Genomic DNA, 23,186 nt, shown 5'->3' on the forward strand with positions numbered 1-23,186 from the left:
TCTGAATCCAGCACCCAAGAGGGAAACAGACCAGGCCCCTAAGCTCTTGGGGTCTCAAGTTTTCCCTTCTGTCAAATGGGGACAAAAATGCCTGCCTGGTTTAAAGATAGTTTATGTAAAGCGCCTTACTCCTCGTAGTCACCTCGGAAACGGTAATTAATTTTTGTAAATAGCCCCCCGAGACTATCTGCTAAGATCCTGCCTAGTCCAGGAAGTAAATCTAAGGCCAGGTTGGGTCAGGGAAGTGCACTTGCTCAGTCGTGTACAGCTCTTTCTGATTCCATTGATTGTAGTCTACCAGGGGATCGAACCCAGGTCTCCCGCATTGCGGACAGACGCTTTACCCTCTGAGCCACCCGGGAAGCTTTGGGATCAGGGAGTCCTATTTAATGTTGAGCACCTGGCAAACGCCACTTGGATGCCAAACGCCCTCCCGGTGGGGCGGGAATCGGGAGGCGGGGAGGGTTTCACCCATTGCAGAGTCCTACAAAGGGGTCTCATGAGGCCTTAAGTTTCGCCTCCGTCCATCCTGCAGCGCAGGTGCGCGCACGACGCGCCAAACTCAGAATACAGCAGGCGCTAAACCTAGGCTCCGCAGCATTTCAGTTTCGTTTCTCTGCCCCTGCTGCCCCACCCCCTGCGACGGCCCGGGGATTTGCCCAGTGATCAGTGACGTAAGGGAACTAAGGCTCCCATTGGGAGGAGGCGTTCAGCAGCGACCAATCCGGGTGCTGGTCCGGGGGGAAAATCTCGGTGGAGGGCTCCGAAAAGCCGGGAGATTACCGGGCGGGGACGCGCCGTCTCCCTGGGTGCAGGCGGAGGAGCACGACCCGGAACTGACCGCTGCGGGAAAGATCGACCCCAGCTCGGGATTCGCGGCCCGGAGCTGGGGACCGGTGAGTAGGGGGTGCCCGGTGAGGAATGCTGCAGAGCAGCAGTCACACACGCGCCCTGCGCCGCGCGGGCAGAATGGGGCCGGGCCGCCGGGCGCGCTCGGGAGAAGGGTGAAGTTCGCGCCGTCCTCCCTCCCGGCCTAATCCTCCTGCTTGGCTTGGGCCTCCATTCGCTGTCTCCTCGTGGGTCTTCCTCGCTTTCGCGTTTCCAGCTCGGGCACCCATCCATTCTTGTCTCCAGAGCCAGAAGTAATGGGGCCCAGATGACGGTCTCGTTGCTTGGAGCCGTGCAAACTGCCAGTCTGGCCCTAGAACCAAAGTCATGGTATTTTTTGTTTTGTTTGTTTAATTGGTCAGAATAAACCGGTTTAGCCACGTATAGCTGGAGTTTTGCCTTCACTCCTTCCTCTGGCCCATTAGCAATTTAGCATTTTCCCTGCTGCTTTTCACCCTTAGAAAAATGTGTAAATTTATCTTTGTGGAACAAATGAGAAGCTAACACCTCCAAATTCCCAGTACATTCCAGAGTTTGGCACTGCGACGGTTTGTGTGCGCTTCCTGAGAATGGTATTGGTTCATTCAACAACAAATATCAGTGTCAGGGACCCTGAGCTAAAAATCATAATTCCTAGAGTTACCCCTGCCCCAAGTTTAAAAGAATCAGCTTTTTAAAAAATTGACTTTGTTTTGTACCTCAAATTGCAATTCCTTTTTTAAAAATAGTCTTTATTTTTTAGAACAGTTTTAGATTTATAGAAAAATTGGGAAGCTAGTACAGAGTTCCCAGTACCCCCAACCTTTCCCCTATTCATTTATTAACATCTTACATAAATCCGGAACATTTCTTACGATTAGTGAACCTGTACTGATACATTATTATTGGCCGACATACATACTGAATTCACATTTTCAGAGTTTTTACCTAAGTACTTTTTTTGTCTCATGATTCTACCAAAGTTACCATATTCCAATTAGTTCTCATTATGCTCCTGGTGGCTCAGAGGGTAAAATGTCTGCTTGCAGTGTGGGAGACGTGGGTTCGATCCCTGGGTCGGGAACATCCCCTGGCGAAGAAAATGGCAACCCACTCACTCCAGTACTCTTGCCTGGAAAATCCCACGGACACAGAAGCCTGGTAGGCTACAGTCCATGGGTCGCAAAGAGTCGGATACGACGGAGCAACTTCAGTACTACTACTACATGCTCCCCTTGGCTGTGGCAGTTTCTCAAACTTTTTTTTTTATAATCTTGAGAGTTTGGAGGAATACTCCCCATATATATTATATTATGTTATATTATAGGCTGCTCCTAAGACTGGCTTATGGGTTATTGGGAGGAAGACCACAGAGGTAGATTGCCATTTTCATCACTTCACATCAAGGGAACATGCTTTATGACTTGATGCTGGTCTTGATTACCTGGCTGAGGTAGTGCTTGTCAGGCTTCTCCATCCTAAACTTTCTCCTCCCGCCTCGCCCACTCCTCCCTTCCATACTGTACTCTATGGAAAGTAGTCAGACCCTGTGCAGAGGAGTGGGGAGTATGCGCCACCCTCCTTAAGGGCATCTCTGTACCTGTGTTATTTTGCAATTCTTCTGCATAAGAGATTTGTCTCTTTTGCCTTATTTATTAAGTTATTCATTTATTCGTGTCAGTATGGACTCATGGATATTTATTTTATACTCAGGGTTATAATTCAGTACTACTTCATTTTGTTGCAACTTTAACCACTGGGAGCTCTTTTCGGTTGGCTTCTCTGCTCCTTTGTAGGATGTATGTTTATAGTGTATTTTGCTGTTGAGAACACTTTTCACTTGTGTGACTTGCTTGAAGTCAGTTTGGCAAACTTGACATTATTCTTTCTTGTTAAGTGGTCAGGAAACTGAGAAGTAGATAGTGGCTTCTTAGATGTCACTTCCCCCAAAGTGGGGAGGGAGTGACAGGCTGGGCTCAAACTACTGCAGAAGACCTTGTGACTGCAGTCAAGAGCCCGTAGTTGGAATCGAGGCTTCTTGGGGTGACTTCAGACTAGGCTCTGAATAGAAAAAGACATGGAGAATGGAAAGAAATTAATTTTGGAAAGCAAAGCCTTAATTTGGCTGGCATCCAGGATGAAAGAATCTGCCTGCAATGCAGGAGACCCCGGTTCGATCCCTGGGTCAGGAAGATCCCTTGGAAAAGGAAATGGCAACATACTCCAGTATTCTTGGCTAGGTAATTCCATGGACAGAGGAGCCTGGTGGGCTACAGTCCATGGGGTAGCAAAGAATTGGACACTACTGAGCAACTCTCACTCACTCACTCACTCACTCAGAGTGAGTTCAAATTTGACAGGTTGGTAGAAGTGTAGTGTCCCTCCCCACCCCAACCCCCACTCCCAAACTATATGTGTGAAGAGAGGAGATCTGGGCAATGTTTGTGGCCAGGAGTGTCTAATCAGAGGGGAGCCCTTGGAGCCTCCTGCTGAAATGAGATCGCAAAGTGGGAAGGGAAGTGTGGTGACGGGAGAATGAAGAAGATACGGGACTCTGGAATCATAGAATAACATTTAGCCTCACAAACATTTACAGATTTTTTGTCTGATATTGAAGATATGGAAAGATCAGTGAAACATGACCCTTGGGTTCACATCCTGATTGGGAGAAAGATGGGTAAAAATATCAATTAGGAAGCAGTGTGATTGTAGCTATAATAACAGCGTCTGTAGGAGCTTCCTGAGGGAGGGAATTCATTCAGCTCAGAGGTGGGATGGTCACTAGAAGGACCACAGATACTGGGGCATATCTAATTCAGGCTTTCAAGGATGAGCTGGAGCTGACAAACTCATGTACAGGAGCATGGGGTGGGGAGTAGGGGTGGTGAAGAAGGGCTGTCTTTCTGGCTCACTGTCTCTAACATTAGGCTGAAGCAGAATTCAGGGCTGGTTGGTAAGTGGGGCCCAGATTATAGGGGGCCTGTGTGTCCTGCAGTACAGCTTTGACCTCAGGAGTTGAAGCAGGAGGTGACAGTATGAATTGCACATGTTGGATGACCCTGGCAGCACTTTATACAAGATATGCTTCGTTTCATCAAATCTAAGATGTCATCCATTATTTTATGTTTCACATAGAAAATATCTTTTGCCAGTTATATTATGGCATGTCATTGACCACATTTGAAAGATGCAAATGTGTGATGACATTGGTGACTCAAATTTGACATAAAGCAGTAACTCCCTAACTGGTGGCTTAAGGCCCTTCTGCCTCTGGAGATTGAATGGGAAGACTGCCTCTATCTCACTAACCCATAGTTGTTCATCTCACTGACTCCATTTATGATCTTGAAGAAACTAAATTTGGTAAACTGGCTTTTTCCTGCATAATAGCCAATTGTCAAAAGAAACCAATTGGTGACTCTTGATCTCAGCAGTGACTTTATGTTGCACAGTAAAAACGCTGGTGTCTCCAGTTCTACCTGGTTCGGTGGAATCACAGCCAGCTTCCGGTTTATTGAAGGGTCAGAGGACCTGTCCACCCTGAGCAGAGGTGAATGGCTGCTGGTAGAAGGTAATTCATGAAATGACTTCCTCAGGTTTCAGGATTCTCGTTTGGGTAAAGGGAGTAGGGTGGACCGTGTCATTGCAGAGACTTTTGCTGGCTCTTATTTCTATGGTTTCTGTCCACCCGAGAGCCAGGAATGGCAAGGAGAGTGATAGTTTTACCCCTTCCTGTGCAAACCTGTTGAGGTCATCAGGCTGTGCTGAAGGCACAAGTGATAGAAGGGGCAGAATCACAGGGGAGCGTGATAAGCCAGGGAGGGGTTTGCGGGAGGGTCAGTTTTGCATTGGCTTGAAAGGGCTGGGTGTGAGATGTGAGTAGGGTTCAGGTCCACCCGCATCTCATTCAGGAAGCGCACTGCCTGTCGAATGTAAGGGGAGGGTGCTTTCACTCGGCGTCAGCAGTAACACGTGCCCCTTGACTTCTGTCAGCACACTCCGGTTTACAAAGCCCTTCCATTGAGATGACCTCATCGGAGCCTCCTGACAAAGGAGCTGGTATTAGGGCCAGTTTTGCAGTTTGCCTGGGTGAACAAGAGCGCGTAGCGGACTGGGCCGAGGCGTCAGCACCAGACACTGCATCCTTGCCGCGTGCTCTTGGGCAGGTTGCTTCCCTCCGTGAACCTCAGTTTCCTGAGAAGAGTATCCTGAATGTTAAATAATATGAGGTGTGTAAATGGCCAGTAAGGTGGGTTCTACAGAAATACTGTCACCAAGAAGTTGACAGTCACCAGGCTGTTGAACCCAAACCTGAACCTGGATTCAATCTAAGATTTACACCTTGGATCTTACATGTTTTCAGCAATGCCAGAGTAAGCTCTCTTCAATATTTGTTATGCATTTGCGATGGACCCTATATGATGAAGCAAGGGGATTGAACATAGAAATGTACCATGTTTCTTCTGTTAGTTTCAGCAGACTGTCACACAAATGTATATGCAATTAGCATTGCTTTCTGGTCCTCTGAATTTGATCGTTTGTTCAACACCTGTGTCTTGAGCTTCTACAAGTGTCAGACACAAGCATCTCTCTATTATGATTTTCAGGGTCTTTGGTAGTTACAGACCCTTGTACAGATTATTTTAAAAAGGATGGAAAATTCTAGCCCCTCTCCTCAGAATTTTTCTGACTTTTATTTTTTCTTGTTGAACTATTTAAAATTAAGTTGTAGTGGTATTATATATGTGCATGAGTGCTCAGTCGCCAAGTTGTGTCCAACTCTTTGTGACCCCATGGATTGATTGTAGGCCACTAGGCTCCTCTGTCAATGGAATTTTTCAGGCAAGAATAATGAAGTGGGTTGCCATTTCCTACTCCAAGGAATCTTCCTGACCCAGGGATCGAACCCGCATCTCTTATGTCTCCTGTATTGGCAGGCGGGTTCTTTACCACTAGCAACACCTGGAAAGCCCCTGTGCAGTTCTAAACCCTGCAGCATGTATAGCCTAAAAATACGGACATTCTCATACATAACTTTAATAAATGCCATTAAAAATCAATAATAATTTCTCAATATGATCCGATACCCAGTCTTTAGTCAAGTTTCCCCTAATTGTCCCCAGATTGTTTTATAACTTTTTAAAAAAGCCAAGATTCAATCAAAGTATTTGCATTTGGTTGTTATTTCCCTTTAGTCTATTTATATCAAGAACACTCCTGCTTTATTTTTCATAGCTTGACTTTTTAGAAGACCAAGCCAGTTGTCTTGGGGAATGTCTCATGTTCTTGATTTATCTGATTATTTCCTGATGATGTGGTTGATAGCTCATTTCTATCCCTTGTATTTTTGGTAAACTGAAAGGTAGGTAGAAAGATTTGATTCATTCTTGTCAAACATTTTTCGCAGGACTACTGCAAAGGTGACATTGTACAATTCCTGGGGCACCACATTGAGAAATATATGCCAGTCTGTCCCTTTATTAGTGATGCTGGATTGGGTCACTGGCTTAAAGCCATCACCAAATCTCCCTTATCAAGGTACATTAGGGAGTAACCCACTGCACCGTACCTTGGCATCATGGAACCGTCCTATCCCCTAGTACCTTTCATCTCATGGTTTTAGCATTAGATGATGATCCTTGTCTTATATAGTGGGGGTTGCAAGATGATGTTTTTCTAATTCTATCATCCCTCCTGCACTTTTTCCCTGGTGTTCTTCCATAATCCCTGGACAGGTTTGTTTGTCTAGTACATATGCGATCATTCATATAATGTTGGGGGTTTAAAGATCCATCAAAGTCCAGCATGGAGCCTGGGTTAAGAACCCCTGCTCCAAGTGATGAGGGTATCAGGTTTTGTGTGAACTGGGAGCCATAGCTAAGCTCCTCATAGTCCTTTTATTCATCTGGTCATTTGCAACAGAATTAATTTCCCAGCCCTAAACACATGCCATCCCCCATTACAACAAAAGAAACAAATAACCTCAACCTTTGAACTTTCAAGCCCCTAGCAAAGTGATTGGTGAAGGGCTCCAGTGGCCCACAGGAATCACCAACACTGCTGACCAGAGGATGAGATGGCTGGATGGCATCACCAACTTGCTGGATGTGAGTTTGAGCAAGCCCCAGGAGTTGGTGATGGACAGGGCAACCTGGCGTGCTGCAGTCCATGAGGTCTCAGAGAGTCAGACATGACTGAGCAACTGAACTGAACCTTGTGTTACATTTCCGAGTGCTGGGTTAGGCTCACTTCCTCAACAGACAAACCAGGGAGTTGCACCAGGCAATCCTAGACTTTTTACCATCCTTATTAACATTCTAAAAACTTTATTACCTGCATTTACCAGTTAAATTCTTTATAATCATTTCATTTGAGCTTTGTAGATAAAGGTCTTTTCCACACCCGTTACATCTCTTAAAGTCACACATCTCTAACTCTGTTGGAGCTTCTGGTTGGAGTCCATTGTCAGTAGTAAAATAATCCCTTACATTTGTACAGTACTTTCACTTTATAAAGCACTTTTTATATATTGCTCAAGTAGACTTTGTATTCCTATGTTGTTTTCTCTTTGGGGCTATATTTCTAGCTCATTCATGTCACTACAGTGAAAGAAATTGAAGGCCACTGAACTCTGTTGTAATGGACTTTCACGTACATAATAAGTAATCAGATTGATTTGCCTGTGGTTCCAAGGGCTTCATTCCAGCCTGGCAGTTACCTGTGCGCCCTGTCTGCTGGCTGTCTTCCCAGAGACCGCCCCGGTGGCCTACGATGGGTCTCCACCCCACAATACTTTAACTCTGGAGCCCATGTGTCACCGTGGCGTTTCATCCTTACTTCCTCTCTTGCTGCCACTTTAAATTTCCACTCTTGCTTTACGTGTGCTTTGAATACTCACTGGATTTGGGAGCCAAGGGTTCTGGATTCTCTTCTAGATTCCCCCTTAATACCATGCTTATGCCTAATACTTTTAGCATAATTCTTTTACTCAACCCATGTAGAAATCCTTGAAGGTAAGTATGACTCTCCCCATTTTATGGATGGATAAACTGAGGCTCAGAGTACTTAAATGAGTTTTCTCTTGTCACACAGTGTGAGGGCAGGAGGCAGCTGTTGGTTTAGGTGTGCTGAGGCTTCTAACCTCAGACAGGAAGTGTGCCAAGGCTGCAGAGGTAAACAGGACTAAAGTCCTCTGTGCTCAACTTCTGTGCTCCCTCTGTTGTTAGCAGGAAAGTGGCCAGGCCAGCTGCATGGAGGGGCACAGCTGAGAATGAGTCCATTGTGGCCCTGCAGTGCTCTGCCAGCAGACTGAGTAGGTAGGGACCAACTCTCTAGGGCAAGTGAACCGTCAAAAACTCACACAGCCCAAGGAAACATCTATAAAGGAGGACATCTGAACTCAACTCTTGATGCTCCTTGAGTCTTAGTAAGGAACCTCAATGCACTTAGTCTTTGAAACCTGAAGTCTGCAGGGCAAACAAAGGAGTCTCTAGACTCTGTCAAGGCCCATCATGAACAGTTGTGCAGCCCATGAACTGCACAAGTCAGGGAGCACCGTGCACATAGTAGGTGTTGTGGATTTGTATATTATGATAGTTCAGCAGGTAGTTATCTGGTGTCTTGTTCTCTCATAATTGGTACTTTAGAGCAATTTTCCAGCAGATGGAAGGAAGGGGTCTTGAGGTAGGAGTGTGTTCCCAAGAGTATGGCATGGGCTGGTACCTGCGCTGCTCTCCCTTCTTCCAAGCTACACACTCTGGGCCTCAGTTTCCTCATCTGTAAAACGAGGGTGTTGGACTTGAGGATCAGTAAGGTCCTTTCCCTCTGATTCTGGGGGAGCCTCATAGGAGCTGCGATTGACTGGTCGATTGCTTGGGCGGGTAGCCCCATGTGAGGCTGCCACTCCTGCCCCTCTGCTGGGCCTGCTGTTGACTCCGTGTCTGGTCCCCAAGGAGGAGAAGTCCCAGCCGGTGAACAGGGCCCCTCTGAGCTCGGGACACCATGGCGGCGTCGGCACCGCTGCGGAGTCTGGAAGAGGAGGTGACCTGCTCCATCTGCCTCGATTACCTGCGGGACCCAGTGACCATTGACTGTGGCCACGTCTTCTGCCGCAGCTGTACCACTGACATCCGCTCCGTCTCAGGGGGCCGCCCCGTCTGCCCCCTGTGCAAGAAGCCTTTTAAGAAGGAGAACATCCGGCCAGTGTGGCAGCTGGCCAGCCTGGTGGAGAACATAGAGCGGCTGAAGGTGGACAGGGGCCGGCAGCCGGGGGAGGCGACCCAGGAGCAGGCAGACGCGAGGCTGTGTGAGCGGCACCGGGAGAAGCTGCACTACTACTGCGAGGACGACGGCAAGCTGCTGTGCGTCATGTGCCGGGAGTCCCGGGAGCACAGGCCGCACTCGGCCGTCCTGGTGGAGAAGGCGGCCCAGCCCCACAGGGTAAGCCCTCCGCTCCCCCGCAGGGAGGGGTGCTCTGCTCGGCGCCCACCCGGCGGCGAGGCCTGGCGCAGGCCCCTCGGAAGGCTTCTTGCTGGCCAGGGACTCGGCCCGAGCCCACCCTCCTGCCTCAGCCCAGAGCATCCCCACTGCTTGTCTTTCTGCAGGAAAAAATCCTGAACCACCTGAGTACCCTAAGAAGAGACAGAGACAAAATTCAGGGCTTTCAGGCCAAGGGCGAAGCTGATATCCTGGCTGCGCTGGTAAGTGAGGCTGTCGAGGGAGAGAGAGCCCTGAGGCAGGCGATCTGCCGCGCGGAGCAGGAGCTCCTGAGCTTGTAGAGACACGGCTGGGAGGCCGCTGGCTCCCTGGGAGAGGAGCCCCGACCGGACTGGCAGCGGGAGACCTGGGTTTTGGCCCACGCCCTGCCAGTCTAAGGTCTGCGGGCTTGACCTGCTTCCTCATCTCACAAGTGAGGGCGTTGCCTGGATGTTGGCTAAGGTCCTTCTGTGATTCACCTCAGCTGCAGGGCCTGTTTGCTCAGCAGAGTCAGGGTGTGAGGAACTGAGGAAGGCCTGGCTTCGTCCTTCCTTACAAAGAGCAGAAGAGAGACATTATTCTTGAGAGTGAGGGAAGCCAGAGGGTTTGGAAGGAGGGAACTAGCTCCAAGAAGAGAACTGAGAGGGGTGGGCTCTGCCAGGCGTGACCAGCTCTGAGGACGCTGTGTGTAGTGAGTCCATGGTTACCAGTAGTTAGGAAACAGAGGCAGCGCATTGAGTGCTTGGTTAGAGAGGCGATCAGGAAGGGAAAAAACTGATAGAGATTCCAGTTTTCTGGGGAAAGTCTGTTGGGGAAGCAGGCACTGGAGGGTGGAGGAATGTTGGGGCCAGTCCTTGCAGTGAGCAGGTGGGCCCCGGGAGAGGGACAGTGAGGCAGGAGATGGCCCAACCCGGGCAGTGTCTCCAGGTGCCCAGTGTGCGGGGATGCTGACCAGGTCCCAGCCTGGACTCAGCAGGGAGACTTGGAGACAAGAAAGGACATTACCCCAGTTGTAGACATTCCAGAGTTTCACTGAGGAAAGAGGAGATAGTCCTGTGTGGCAAGGATAGTGTGCATGCAGATATTTTACACATACTGGGGAGGATGCTGAAGAGAGGGTTAGTCAGGCTTGAATAAAATTAATCAAGGGAAACATCCTAGAAGAGGCAGCACACGCCAGTTGGAAACTGTGTTGGCTTACACTGTTCCTCAGAGGGCCTCGGAACATACTGGTTTACCTAGAACAGCTGATGATGGCAGGCACTCAGGCTTCCAGTCCCATGAGGGAACTGACCTGACTGACTTACCATGTCTTCCCTGAGGAAAGGAGGTTGCCCCAGGAAGGCTCCAAAGCGGCTTCCAGCCCGGACACTGTAGAACTCATGAATGGGGTTAGCGAGGGGTGAAAGAGCCAGCGTGTGCATCCCCACACCAGATCCTGGAGGGGTCTTCCCCTCCGGGGCAGAGATGTCACCCCCTTCTCCCCCTTCCCACCCCTGCAGAAGAAGCTCCAGGACCAGAGGCAGTGCATCGTGGCTGAGTTTGAGCAGGGCCACCAGTTCCTGAGGGAGCGGGAGCAGCACCTGCTGGGCCAGCTGGCGAAGCTGGAGCAGGAGCTCACAGAGGGCAGGGAGAAGTTCAAGACCAGGGGCGTCGGGGAGCTTGCCCGGCTGGCGCAGGTCATCTCCGAGCTGGAGGGCAAGGCGCAGCAGCCGGCTGCAGAGCTCATGCAGGTGAGAGACCTCCCTGGGGCAGGGAGCCAGGAGACCAGGACGGCAGGCATGGCCCTGCCTCTCCCTCACGGGACCTTGGAGAGTCTCTTCTTCCGGGGGCCTCCGTTTTCTCATCTGAAGCATGGAGGCGATGCTCCTTATCCCCACCACTCACTGTAGTGATTGCATGAGCGTAAAATGAGATAATTGGCACAGTGTCACTTCAAAAAGTAAACTTTTTACGAGCAAGAGTTTACAGTCTTGAGAAGTGCTGTAGAAATGGAAGGGAAGCTTGTTAGTATTTTCATGACTATCCTGCTTTCTCATCACTGCCGTCATGAGCCTGTCTTCTAACAAGTCACTGGCAGACGCTGGTCCAGGGGAGGCTTTTTATGATTCTGGAGATGAAGAAGGCTGTGGGGTCGGGGGCGGCTGAGGGACGGCTGAACGGTGGCTTCTCTTAAGAACCCAGGGGATCTGGAGGAGATAGGCAGCTGGGGAAGGGAGTCAGAAGACAGAGGTTTTCTCTGGGCCTGTGGCATCAGCCTCAGAATCAGGTAGTGAGCTGGCAGGGTGCCTCTGGGGCACCTCCTGGAGAAGGCAGCTTTGATGCTGATAAAGGGAGGGTTATGGGTTGGAGTCATGGATGGTTGCTAAGTTGCAATGACACCACAACCCCTTCCGCCGGGAGCCTCCCACAGGAGTCACACTGCCGTGAACAGGGCTTTGAACTGCCTTTGGGTGGATCATGTGTGATCCCTCTGCCCCCCAGCCCACAGGCCAGGAGACGGCCTGTGTAATGAGCTCCTCCACTTGCATGGTGGGGGGTGGCTGGCCTGTCTGTCGGCAGCGGGACCACCCAGGACGTCTAGGGAAACGCTGGCCCTGGCCCGTGGCAGGGAAAGTCAGTGGCGGGATGTCAGGGGAGATGGCGAGGCCCCCAGGTACATGTGCCGCACAGGTGGCCTCTGCCTGCCTCTCTGTCGTTGTGGATTCTGACTCAAGCATTGGGAACTCTTCCGCTCCAGCCCTCAGTGATGAAGTCTCAGAGGACCAGCGGGTGGAAGAGTTCATCCCAGGCCGTGAGGCAGATGAGGAAGTGAGTCAGAGCTCCAGCCCCAGTGTCCTGACTCCCAGGCCTCCGGCCTCTTGCTCTTCTTTTCTCTCAACTTTGTCCAGAATGTCTCTCTGGCTCCTTCCTTTCCTCCTCTGTCATTCTGTTCCCTCAGGTTTCTCTCTCTGACTCTGACTAGATCACTTGCTGTCTCCTTTCTCCCTCCCCTTCAGGGGTGCACATCCTTCCTCTCCCCACAGCCCCAGCCACGGCCACTGTGTGGGTGTGCACTTGTGGACCAGAGAGGGACACAGCCAGGGTGCCGGGGGGCGGGGATCCGATTGCGTCTGCCCAGAGGGGAGCTTCTCCCCAGTCCGCCTGGAAGAGCTTTGTGGACCGACAGAGGCCCAGCCTTCAGCGCCTCTGAGACCACTCAGATAGAAGGCACCCCTGGGGCCGGGTGGGAGGAGGGAGGGAGAGAAAGTGGGTGTCTGCTGGAGGTCAGCGCGGGAGTGTGGCGCTGGTGGGTTTTCTCTCTGCGTGTTTGGGTCTGCCTTTGCTGAAGGAAACTGGACAGCTAACTCCTGTCCTAGTGTTAGTATTTCTCCAGAGATAGACTGTCAGTGGACAGTAAGGATGAGGCCCTACTAAGATGGGGGCCCTGATCCAAAATCTGGTAAAGAAATATAGGTGAGGGAGAAACAGCAGGACAGGAGATAAATACAGAGGCCTTTTGACAAAGGTGATAGGAAAAATCTCTGGAGCATCACTGTCAGGAGGAGGTTTAAGGGAGCTAGGGGAGGCGGGAGCACCTCTGGAGGGTACCAGGAACCAGCTCCTTGGTTCAGCCCAGGGTGGGCCTTGCAGGGTCGAGTGGCAATTGGCGACTCTGCCTTCCACTGTGAGCGCCATCCATGCCCATGAAGAACCTTCGGGTTCTTACTACCCAGCATTGCTGTGATTCCTGCCCCAGGCTTGCTGCTCTGACTGCCTCTTTCACCGCGGCCCCAGGAGTTGGAGGTGGGGGTTGGGGGCCCTCCAGGAGCCCTGGGCGGGTTGCTTCCCTGTGGAGGCCCCGGGTGTGAGGCTGCAGGTCATCTCAGGACTCCCAGGTCGCCCCTTGGGCGGCCTTTGGGAGAAGGTTTCCTGCACTGGCGCTCTGGGTCCCATCCTCTCCGGGCGCTCACAACCTGCCCTTAGATGAGCCTCAGTCTCTCTCTCTCAGACTCCAATAGCAACTCCTGTGTCCCATAGTCCACCCTCTTAGCTCCCTAATCCTGCCCACTTAACTGCCCATTTATTTGCCTTTTTATGCCACGTATCCCTTGTGGCTCAGCTGGTAAAGAATCCTTCTGTAATGTGGGAGACCTAGGTTCAATCCCTGGGTTGGGAAGATCCCTTGGAGAAGGAAAAGGCTACCCACTCCAGTATTCTGGTCTGGAGAATTCCATGGGACGTATAGTTCATGGGGTCGCAAAGAGTTGGACACGACTGAGCAACTTTCACTTTCACTTTCCTGGCAGAGTTGTTGACATATACTGTCTCAGATTTATCACCAGTCTGGAACTGGCTTGGACTTGTTTTGAGGGACCGAGGAGAAGGGCAACAAGTCTCTGGGCAGTTGCTTCATGGTGGCACATTGATGTAGCTCTCACCTGTTTGATGGCCTCTCGGGAGCAAGACCCCAAGTTCTTCCTGAAATTTGATGAAACAGTCCGCTGTAGGCACAACTCGGTGATTTCATTTGTTTCCCAAATTTCACTCTCTCAGAGGTCACTCTGCCCCGACCCTTACCCAGTCCCCCTCCAGGCTACTCTCTTCCTGTAGCACTCGTCACTTAATGGCGTCATCTAATGGATTTGTTAGGTTGACTCTTTGCTGTCTGCTTCCCCCTGTTAAGAGATTTGTGTCTCTTTTTTTTCCTTCTCTATCCCCACTTCTAGAGTGGCACCTGACACACAGGAAGCACTTAATATTTGTGGAATTAGTGAAAGGAAGGCAAAAATTACCATCAAGTGTTATGGAGGCTTTAGACTCACAAAAAGGAAATAACCAGCGTCTCACAAGCACCCCCTCCCCATTCTACCATGTCCCATCACTCAGGTAGCACCATTCTCCATCCTGCGCAAACTGTGGCCTGTCATTAGTTGTTCTTTACCAGTATGCCCGGTCTGTCTCACACCTGGCATGTGCTGCCTCCCTGGCCACACTGTACTGCCCTAGTCAGGGCATCGTCACCCTTGCCGGTCCACAAACCCGTCTCCAGACTGCTCCCCCGTGTTGGCATTATCTCTCTTAATCAATCCATTCTGTACAGGATGGCCAAGTGCTTGATCACTTAGGATTTTGGCTAGCTACTATACCAAACAAGTTACTTTTCTGCCAGTGACAGTTCAGACATGAGGGGTCTAGAGCTGTCAGGGTAGCTGTCCATGTGGTCAGCCAGGGAGCTGGTTACTTCCATCTGGTGGCTTTACCAACCTCAAGGGATGTTGTCCTCAGCTCTGTAGCCGAAGTTGGGCTCACCCTTGTTTTCAAAACTGAGCCAAGCAGAAAGGGGAAGACGAATGGAATTTTTTTTTTTTTTAAGGACATAACCCCCAAATTGTAGCCATTGCTTCCTTTTATATCCCATTGGCTGGAACTTAGTCACATGACCATACCTGGTTGCAAAGGGATCTGGGAAATGTAGTTTTTGGTAACACTGCCCAGCTGTTATTTCACAGATTCTATTACTACAAAGAAGGGGAGAATGAATTCTAGAGGGTTGTTAGCCGTCTCAGCCACTGTGAAGCAGATCACATACAATCACTCCCCTACTTGAAACTCTTTAGTGGCTTGCTTCTGAATGTGGCACAGAATTTGAACTCCTTACTGTGCCTGCCCAGCCCCGCATGATTCGGCCCCTGCCACCTTTGCCAAGCCGTTTCTCACCCTGCTTTCCTCCCACTCTTCACCTGGCCAGCACCTTCTCCTTCACATCTGAGCATAAGTGTCATCCTCTCAGAGAAATTGGTTCAGTCGTCCCCTGGCCCCCCTCCATTCGCTCTGTCATTGTGATTATTTTGTTTGCTTTCTTTTTGTTTTATCCTTTGCTGCTGCGAGAATGTCAGCTTCATAAGGAAAAAACAGTATTTGTTCATTGATGCAGCCTGGTCTCTAATAGTGTTGGTACATATGGACGAAGTCTTCTTTAATTCACACTGATGCTTGTGCTTTCTTCCCTTCCAGGACACCAGAGACTTCTTAAACAGGTAACAGAGTTTTGTTTTCACAATGCACCTCATTCCCTTGTGCCCGTGTCCCTTCCCCTGTTCCTTGGCCATGATCCAAATTAGTGGCATGTGATATGGGGTCAGAGGTACCCACATCCCAGGGTTCATCACGATGACCTTGTCTCCTGGAAGCAAGTACACATCCTTGAGAACTGGTGGAGACTTGGTCTGTACCAGAGCAAGTTCTCTGTATAATCTCCACTCCTGGGCCCACTAGCCTTGTCTGAGACATGACAGGATGGTGTGAGGACACACCTTGGTAGAAAAAAGAGCTCTGGATGTTGAGTCTGCTGGTGGTCGTAAATCCTGGTTCAGCCTTGGACTGAGTACCTTTGAGGGCCTGTTTCTCTGTTACCTGGGATAATCATACCTTTCCCTCCTCTTTCATAAATTGTCACAAAGATTGAGAGAAGTGTAAGAAGAGCTAAGTAACAGGTTTGTCTGTCATCTCAGGTATCCACGGAAGAAGTTCTGGATTGGGAAACCCATTGCTCGAGTAGTTAAAAAAAAGACAGGAGAATTCTCAGATAAACTTCAGTTTCTGCAGCGAGGCCTACGAGAATTCCAGGGTAAGGGTTGGGGAGGGTCTTGGGGTGGGATCACGACTGGGTGGGTGCTGCTTTGAGGAGAGGGTACATGGCTCCTTACTGTGTGTGTCTGACCTCATTCCTCTGAGGTCTCCTGGGGTTTTCTTTCTCCGGCTTCTTCACAGATGGGCCCTTGGCACAAAATTAGTACTGTTTGAGTGAGAAATAGGCTCCTACATTTGCTGAGCTCAAGGGTCATTGCTGTTCATTTTTCCTCTCCAGGGAAGCTGCTGAGAGACTTAGAATATAAGACCGGTGAGTATCCAAACAGTTGTTCCCAGATTTATCACAAAGAGTACTCTCCCCACAGCGTCCTGCCCCCCGATCGCCCGCCCTCTCATCCAGCAGGGGCAGTTTCCCAGCTGCACATCTGAAGCCCCCGCCTTGTCTTTTCTGACCCATCTGCTGCTCTTCAGTGGGGAGTAGAGGCCTCCACTTGATAGTCTGACCCCTCCTGCCCCAAGGTTGGTTATTTTGTCCTTGGAGGTCCTGCCACCAGTCCTTTGACTAAGTCCCTGTGACTGACTTCCTTCTCATCTGCCTGATCACGTGGCTCCTGTGTTCGCAGCAAGCTGCCGTGGCTTCGTAAGCCCGGAGACCTCTCTGCCCCAGCCCCACCGTGTGCTCCCTCTGGCCCTGCCTTCACTGCAGACCCACGAGGGGCCTGGTCACACTGCCGCAGGTGTGGCACATACTCCTTGGATCATGGAGCGTGGCACCCCTGCCGTGGAGACTGGGGTCCCCTCCCGGCCTGCTGGTGACACCGTTGCTTCTTCCTTTGTCCCCACAGTGAGCGTCACCCTCGACCCACAGTCGGCCAGCGGGTACCTGCAGCTGTCGGAGGACTGGAAGTGCGTGACCTACAGCGGCCTGTACCAGGGTGCCTACCTGCACCCCCAGCAGTTTGACTGTGAGCCGGGGGTGCTGGGCAGTAAGGGCTTCACCTGGGGCAAGGTCTACTGGGAGGTGGAGGTGGAGAGGGAGGGCTGGTCCGAGGATGAGGACGAGGGGGACGAGGCGGAAGAAGGGGAGGAGGAGGAGGAAGAAGAGGAGGCCGGCTACGGGGACGGATACGACGACTGGGAGACGGACGAGGACGAGGAGTCGCTGGGGGATGAAGAGGAAGAAGCGGAGGAGGAGGAGGAGGAAGTTCTGGAAAGCTGCCTGGTGGGGGTGGCCAGAGACTCGGTGAAGAGGAAGGGAGACCTCTCCCTGCGGCCGGAGGACGGCGTGTGGGCGCTGCGCCTCTCTTCCGCTGGCATCTGGGCCAACACCAGCCCCGAGGCTGAGCTCTTCCCAGCGCTGCGGCCCCGGAGAGTGGGCATCGCCCTGGATTACGAAGGGGGCACCGTGACTTTCACCAACGCAGAGTCACAAGAACTCATCTACACCTTCACTGCCACCTTCACCCGGCGCCTGCTCCCCTTCCTGTGGCTCAAGTGGCCGGGAACACGCCTCCTGCTGAGACCCTGAGCCCCAGCTCCCAGCCCCATACCCACTGACGCTTCTCTTTGGAATTCTGGGCTCTGACGGGAGGGGAGGTGTCTGCCTGGAGCACCTGGAGTAGGCGAGGGAAGGGGCCCCATGTCCGCTGCCGTTCCCTCCTTGTGGCTGTGGCCCCTCTGGGACCTCTTTCAGTGCTCTTCCATCCATCCTGCCCTGGGGTCTTCTCCCTGCCCCGGGGTTCCTGTGCTGACTTCTGACCCTGAAGTCCAGAAAGGCTCCTCCCTCCTCTTCCCCACTGCCTTTGACCCAGCTCTGCCCTCCCTCGCCCCAAATGGCATCCCTTGCCAGCTGTTCTTGGGAAAGACCAGTTGACTATTACCCCCAAGGCCATTTTACTGCCCTCCAATCCCATGGCTTCTGCTTTGACCAAATCCCCTTCTGCTGCCTGCCTCCGCAGCACTTTGAGCACGCCTACCGCCACCCCAACTCAGAGTTAAGTGTACTTGAAAATGTCCCAGGTCGTTTAAGCCGCCTGGAGTGCAAATAGAAAGCCTCTCCTCGTAAGGTGCAGGGCGAAGTCCATGCTTCTCCGAGATCAGGGCTGAGGTTTCCATCACTAGGAGGCGGGGCTCCCTAAAGCCATCTGTGGTCTCAGGGGAATGAATCTAGGTACATAGATCTTTGGGGTAACAGCTGGGGTCGTTGGTCGGTAAATTATCTCTGTGAGTTGGTCCTTGTGAGGAGAGTCTCTTAAAGAATCCAGAATGCCCTGCTCTTGGTTGGTTCATATAGAAGCACCAAGGCAAATATTCAGTCAAACAAAACCTCCCCTGCCTTGGAAGCCCTGGTGGGTGCTGCAGCGGGATATTAAGCTTCTGTCACTAGCTCCCCTCGATATCCAGGTCCCATTTTCCTAGGAGAGGGGCTGTGAGAAGGGCAGCAGGGGTCCCCAGCAACCCACCAGGTCTGCATGTCAAGAGAGGTTTCAGAGCATATCCTCATTGCCCACGGGCCCAACCCCCAGTCCCCGCCTCTGTCCGGGCTCTGCTTGTGCCCACAGTTTAGCACAAGCTCGTGCTCCAGCCAGATTACCTCGCAGCCTTTATTCTTATCCATTCCAGGCATTCTGCCAATCTCCTGCTGACTAATTTTAACCCCTCCCCTGCTCTAGGAGACTGTTCCCAGCTGCTGTGGATCTCAGGGTCTCTTAGCTGCCACATTGTCTGAAGTTGCGCTCTTTGTATGTTTCACATGCTGCCTGAGTCACATGTACATTCTGATTTCTGCCCCTAGTTTTGTAAGCTCATCGAGGACGGATACCACGTCTTCTGCTTCTCTTGTATTCTCCATGACACCTAGTTCAGTGCTGCGCACAGAGTAGGTGCTCAGTAAAAACTTGTTGAATGAACAGCCTGGATTCATGTGTATTTAATTGTGACTCAGATATCACCAGACCTTCACAGTCTGTGGCCACACAAAGGTTCTGTTGATAGCAGTAGGCCAGGGTTTTTCTACGGTGCCCCTTCTAGATCCTTTAAAACTGTGCAGCTTTGTTCACTATCCTCTGCCTGCACACACGTGCTGTCATTGCTGAAAGTCCCCAAAGAAGAGCTTCGCCTGGGACACAGACCAGCCACTGCCAAGGTTCCAGCTTGTTCTTCCTCTCCTGCAGTGGTGACCTGGTGCTGAGATCCAGCTTCTGTAGAGCAGGGGCTCCCGAGAGAAGGGTGACGTCCAGTACAGGACCCCCACAATCCTTCCCTGAAAAATGAAAGTGCCCCAACAGATATAACCTACAGAGTCAATTTCCCCTCCTGACATTCAGTTGTTTCACCATTTCTTGTCCTTTTTTGAATTTTTTTAAATTGTCATCTTAAAGGTAGGAGAGGGAGGATTACAGAAAGTACCTCCTTTCTGTATCTAAAGAAAGATTATACTAAATGGCAAAGACCATATTTCCTCCTTGAACTCATGTGTGGACTTATTAATGTTTTTTGTTTTTAAAAGAATTTATTTTTTCTTTCTAAATACATATATGTAAAATGTGTTGATTACTAGAAATGTTATGCATTGATTATAATATCTTAATTCACATTTGAATCTTGAGAGAATGTTAGTTTCAGGTGTATAGTAAAGTGATTCAGTTCACTCGCTCAGTCACGTCCTACTCTTTGCAACCCCATGAACCACAGCACGCCAGGCCTCCCTGTCCATCATCAACTCCCGGAGTCCACCCAAACCCATGTTCATTGAGTCGGTGATGCCATCCAACCATCTCATCCTCTGTCATCCCCTTCTCCTCCTGCCCTCAATTTTTCCCAGCATCAGGGTCTTTTCAAATGAGTCAGTTCTTCACATCAGATGGCCAAAGTATTGGAGTTTCAGCTTCAACATCAGTCCTTCCAATGAACACCCAGGACTGATCTCCTTTAGGATGGACCAGTTGCATCTCCTTGCAGTCCAAGGGACTCTCAAGAGTCTTCTCCAACACCGCAGTTCAAAAGCATCAATTCTTCGGTGTTCAGCTTTCTTTATAGTCCAACTCTCACATCCATACATGACCACTGGAAAAACCATAGCCTTGACTAAACGGACCTTTGTTGGCAAAGTAATGTCTCTGCTTTTCAATATGCTGTCTCGGTTGGTCATAACTTTCCTTCCAAGGAATAAGTGTCTTTTAATTTCATGGCTGCAGTCACCATCTGCAGTGATTTTGGAGCCCAGGAAAAATAAAATCAGCCTCTGTTTCCCCATCTGTTTGCCATGAAGTGATGGGACCGGATGCCATGATTTTAGTTTTCTGAATGTTGAGCTTTAAGCCAACTTTTTCACTCTCCTTTCACTTTCATCAAGAGGCTCTTTAGTTCTTCTTTGCTTTCTGGCATAAGGGTGGTGTCATCTGCATATCTGAGGTTATTGATATTTCTCCCGGCAATCTTGATTCCAGCTTGTGCTCCTTCCAGCCCAGTGTTTCTCATGAAAGTGATTCAGTTATACATAAATCTGTTTTTCAGATTATTTTCCCATGTTATTACAGAACACTGAGTAGAGCTTTCTGTGCTATACAGTAGGTCCTTGTTGATTATCTAATTTTTTTAGTTAAAAAAATTTTTTTGGCCACACCATGCGGCATAGGGATCCTAATTCCCCAACCAGGGATCAAATCTGCAGCCCCTACATTGGAAGCACAGAGTCTTTACTGGAACTCCAGGGAAGTCCCAGTTATCTACTTTATATATAGTGTGTATATGTTAATCCCAAACTCCCTAATTTATCTGTCCCCATCCCTTTCTCCTTTAATAACCATAAAGTTGTTTTCAAAGACTGTGAGTCTGCTTTTGTACATAAATTAATTTGTATCATCTTATTCCACATATAAATGATATCTTATGATATTTGTCTTCTCTGATTACTAGCATGTCCTTGAAAATTTAAATTTGTTGGTTAATATGAACTGTCCCCTAAAATACACTATTAATCCTTTATTTATGAAATAATTTCATCATTCTCAAAATGCCTTTTATCGTTTCTTAAAAAGAGCTTTTGTACAATGAGAGACTTTTGAAACTTTCTAAGGTGATTACTATATAAAAGCTAATACTTATTAAATAGGGAACATTTCCATTTGAGCAAAATATTAATGCCTTCAGGTCATTGTTTTAATGAGTTATGAGTGTCATACATCTAAAATAAACTATAGAAGATAAATTGTCAGCATATAAGACCCTTGCAAAATAATAAAAATGTGTGATAATAAAAATGTATGATGCCATCTTAGTACAGAAAGTTGCCAGCAAGATTTATTCAACAGATTGTTCTTGAATTTTTAAATTTTTTATATTCTTTCTTTTAAGTTGTTTTTTTTATGAAACAGTGCCTTGCCCTATTCCTCTCCCCAGTCACCCAGTTCATCCTTTTTGGCAGACGACTTCACTGTTCACCTTCATTTTTTGTAAATAGCATAGATTTGGGGCTCTAGCTTTCCACTGTGGAGAAGGAAGATTTAGCTCTGTTCTCCCTGACGACTTCACTGTTCACCTTCATTTTTTGTCACACACACACACAAACAAACTCACCACCTATTCTATTACTATGGTGCCTGGCCAGGGTGGGCGGTTTCAATCAGCATGCTTCCCCTAACACTTTCACTTTCCATATAGGTTTTCTTTAATATTTTGGTGTCTGAAATTAAACTTTGATGTCTGAAGATAATCTTGTACACACTTTGTCGTAATATACCCCCAATTAGTCACCATGTCATTGTTCTAATACAGAGTTAATGCTTCCTTCTGCTTCTGTCTCTGCTTATGGCTTAATCTCTGCCTCTGTTTATGGCTGCCTCTTACATCACCTCCCTCTTCCTCGTGGGTTTAACTTTGTTCTTCTTGAGGGGAAAATGTTAGATCTCTCAGGAAAGGTTTGTGGTAAACTACGTTTTCTTTTCTTATTCTGGAGCTAGAGTTTAACTGAGTGGTCGTTTAATTTAATGGCATTTCTTTCAGAAGTTCAGGGACTCTTCCACAAACTCCCTTGTTGCTGTTGAGAAGTCTGCTGACGTTTGACTTGCTTGTTCCTTGGGACATGTTCTCCTCGCTACTTTACAGATTTCCCTGTCTTTCTTTTGTTCACGTTCTGTTCTAGGGGTAGGTTTGTCTTTATCCTGTTTAGCACCTGTGTTTCTTGAATCTATGCTTGGTAGCTTTTATCAGTTCTGAAAAACTCACACTTAATGTCTCTTAAAATATTACTTCTCTCAATTTCTCTCTTCTCTCCTCCCAGACATCTATGTCGACAACTTACAAAGTTCTGGGAGGAGAAAAGAGAGAAATTGAGAGAAGTAATATTTTAAGAGACATTAAGTGTGAGTTTTCCAGAACCTAAAAGTTGAGAGTTACATTTTATTCTATGGGAATTTTTAGGACTCCAAGCCCGGGAGACAGGATCTCAGGTAACCCTGAGAGGACTGCTCCAGAGAGATTAGAGGATGAGCCAGGTTATATAGATAAGTTTTATAACAAAGAGCAAGTAGTCTGAACATCAAAAGATTATTGTTAATTAAAGAAAACCAGATGTCCCAAGTTAAGGAATTTAGCACTTTTCTAAAGTAAGGGAAGATGCAAAAGTCTAGACTTACTGAACTCATTCCTTTGATAGACATCTCAGCTGTCTGGGGCCATTATCCCATTTTCACATCCTAAGCTCCCTTTCCTCAGGGCTCACTGCAGGGAGGGACTGTAGTCTGATGGCTGCTAGATAGCAGGTATACTCCTTGCTGAGTTCCTTTAGGGCTCACCAGCTCACATCTGAGGGCTGCAGTCACTGATGACTGTGACATTCTTGTCTACTGATATGACAGGAAATATCCCATTTCTCACAGCCACCAAGGATTTAAAGAGCAAAATGAAAATTCTTTGAGCATGTCAGCGTACTCATCTATTTTCTTGTGAAACTGAAAACAGTTCTGACCACTTAATTCACAGTGCAACTGGAAGAAATGTTATTTTTGTTTTTTTTTAACACAATAGTTAGCTTACAATATGGTGAAGCTGAGGATGAGTTCTACATATCAGCTGGAAATTTAAGATGAAAATTTCAAAAGCTCCCATAGCAAGTCCACAGTGCCTCTATGATCATAGTGTGTGCTCCAGGGGGGAGAGAATGGGGCCTTTGAGGAACACAGCCCCAATAGCTCTTGACTTCCTTAGGAGGAAAAAGATATTTTTTGCAACAGGTCTCATTGGAGGAAATACCTATTTTTCTCAGTACTTAG

At 49.0% G+C, this 23,186-nt stretch overlaps 1 protein-coding gene across 1 annotated transcript; it reads left to right on the forward strand.

Annotated features, from left to right (window-relative positions):
- Nucleotides 1–761: 761 nt before the first annotated feature.
- Nucleotides 762–18,824, forward strand: LOC122697352 (tripartite motif-containing protein 26). Its single transcript, XM_043908114.1, has 8 exons — nt 762–896; nt 8,820–9,306; nt 9,471–9,566; nt 10,845–11,075; nt 15,340–15,362; nt 15,837–15,952; nt 16,193–16,225; nt 16,761–18,824. The coding sequence occupies exons 2-8, from the start codon at nt 8,869–8,871 to the stop codon at nt 17,441–17,443; spliced, it is 1,620 nt and encodes a 539-aa protein (XP_043764049.1). The 5' UTR covers nt 762–896; nt 8,820–8,868; the 3' UTR covers nt 17,444–18,824.
- The last annotated feature ends 4,362 nt before the right edge of the window (nt 18,825–23,186 follow it).

This window comes from Cervus elaphus, chromosome 7, assembly GCF_910594005.1.
Source record: "Cervus elaphus chromosome 7, mCerEla1.1, whole genome shotgun sequence".
In the NCBI taxonomy this organism is placed as follows: Eukaryota; Metazoa; Chordata; class Mammalia; order Artiodactyla; family Cervidae; genus Cervus; species Cervus elaphus.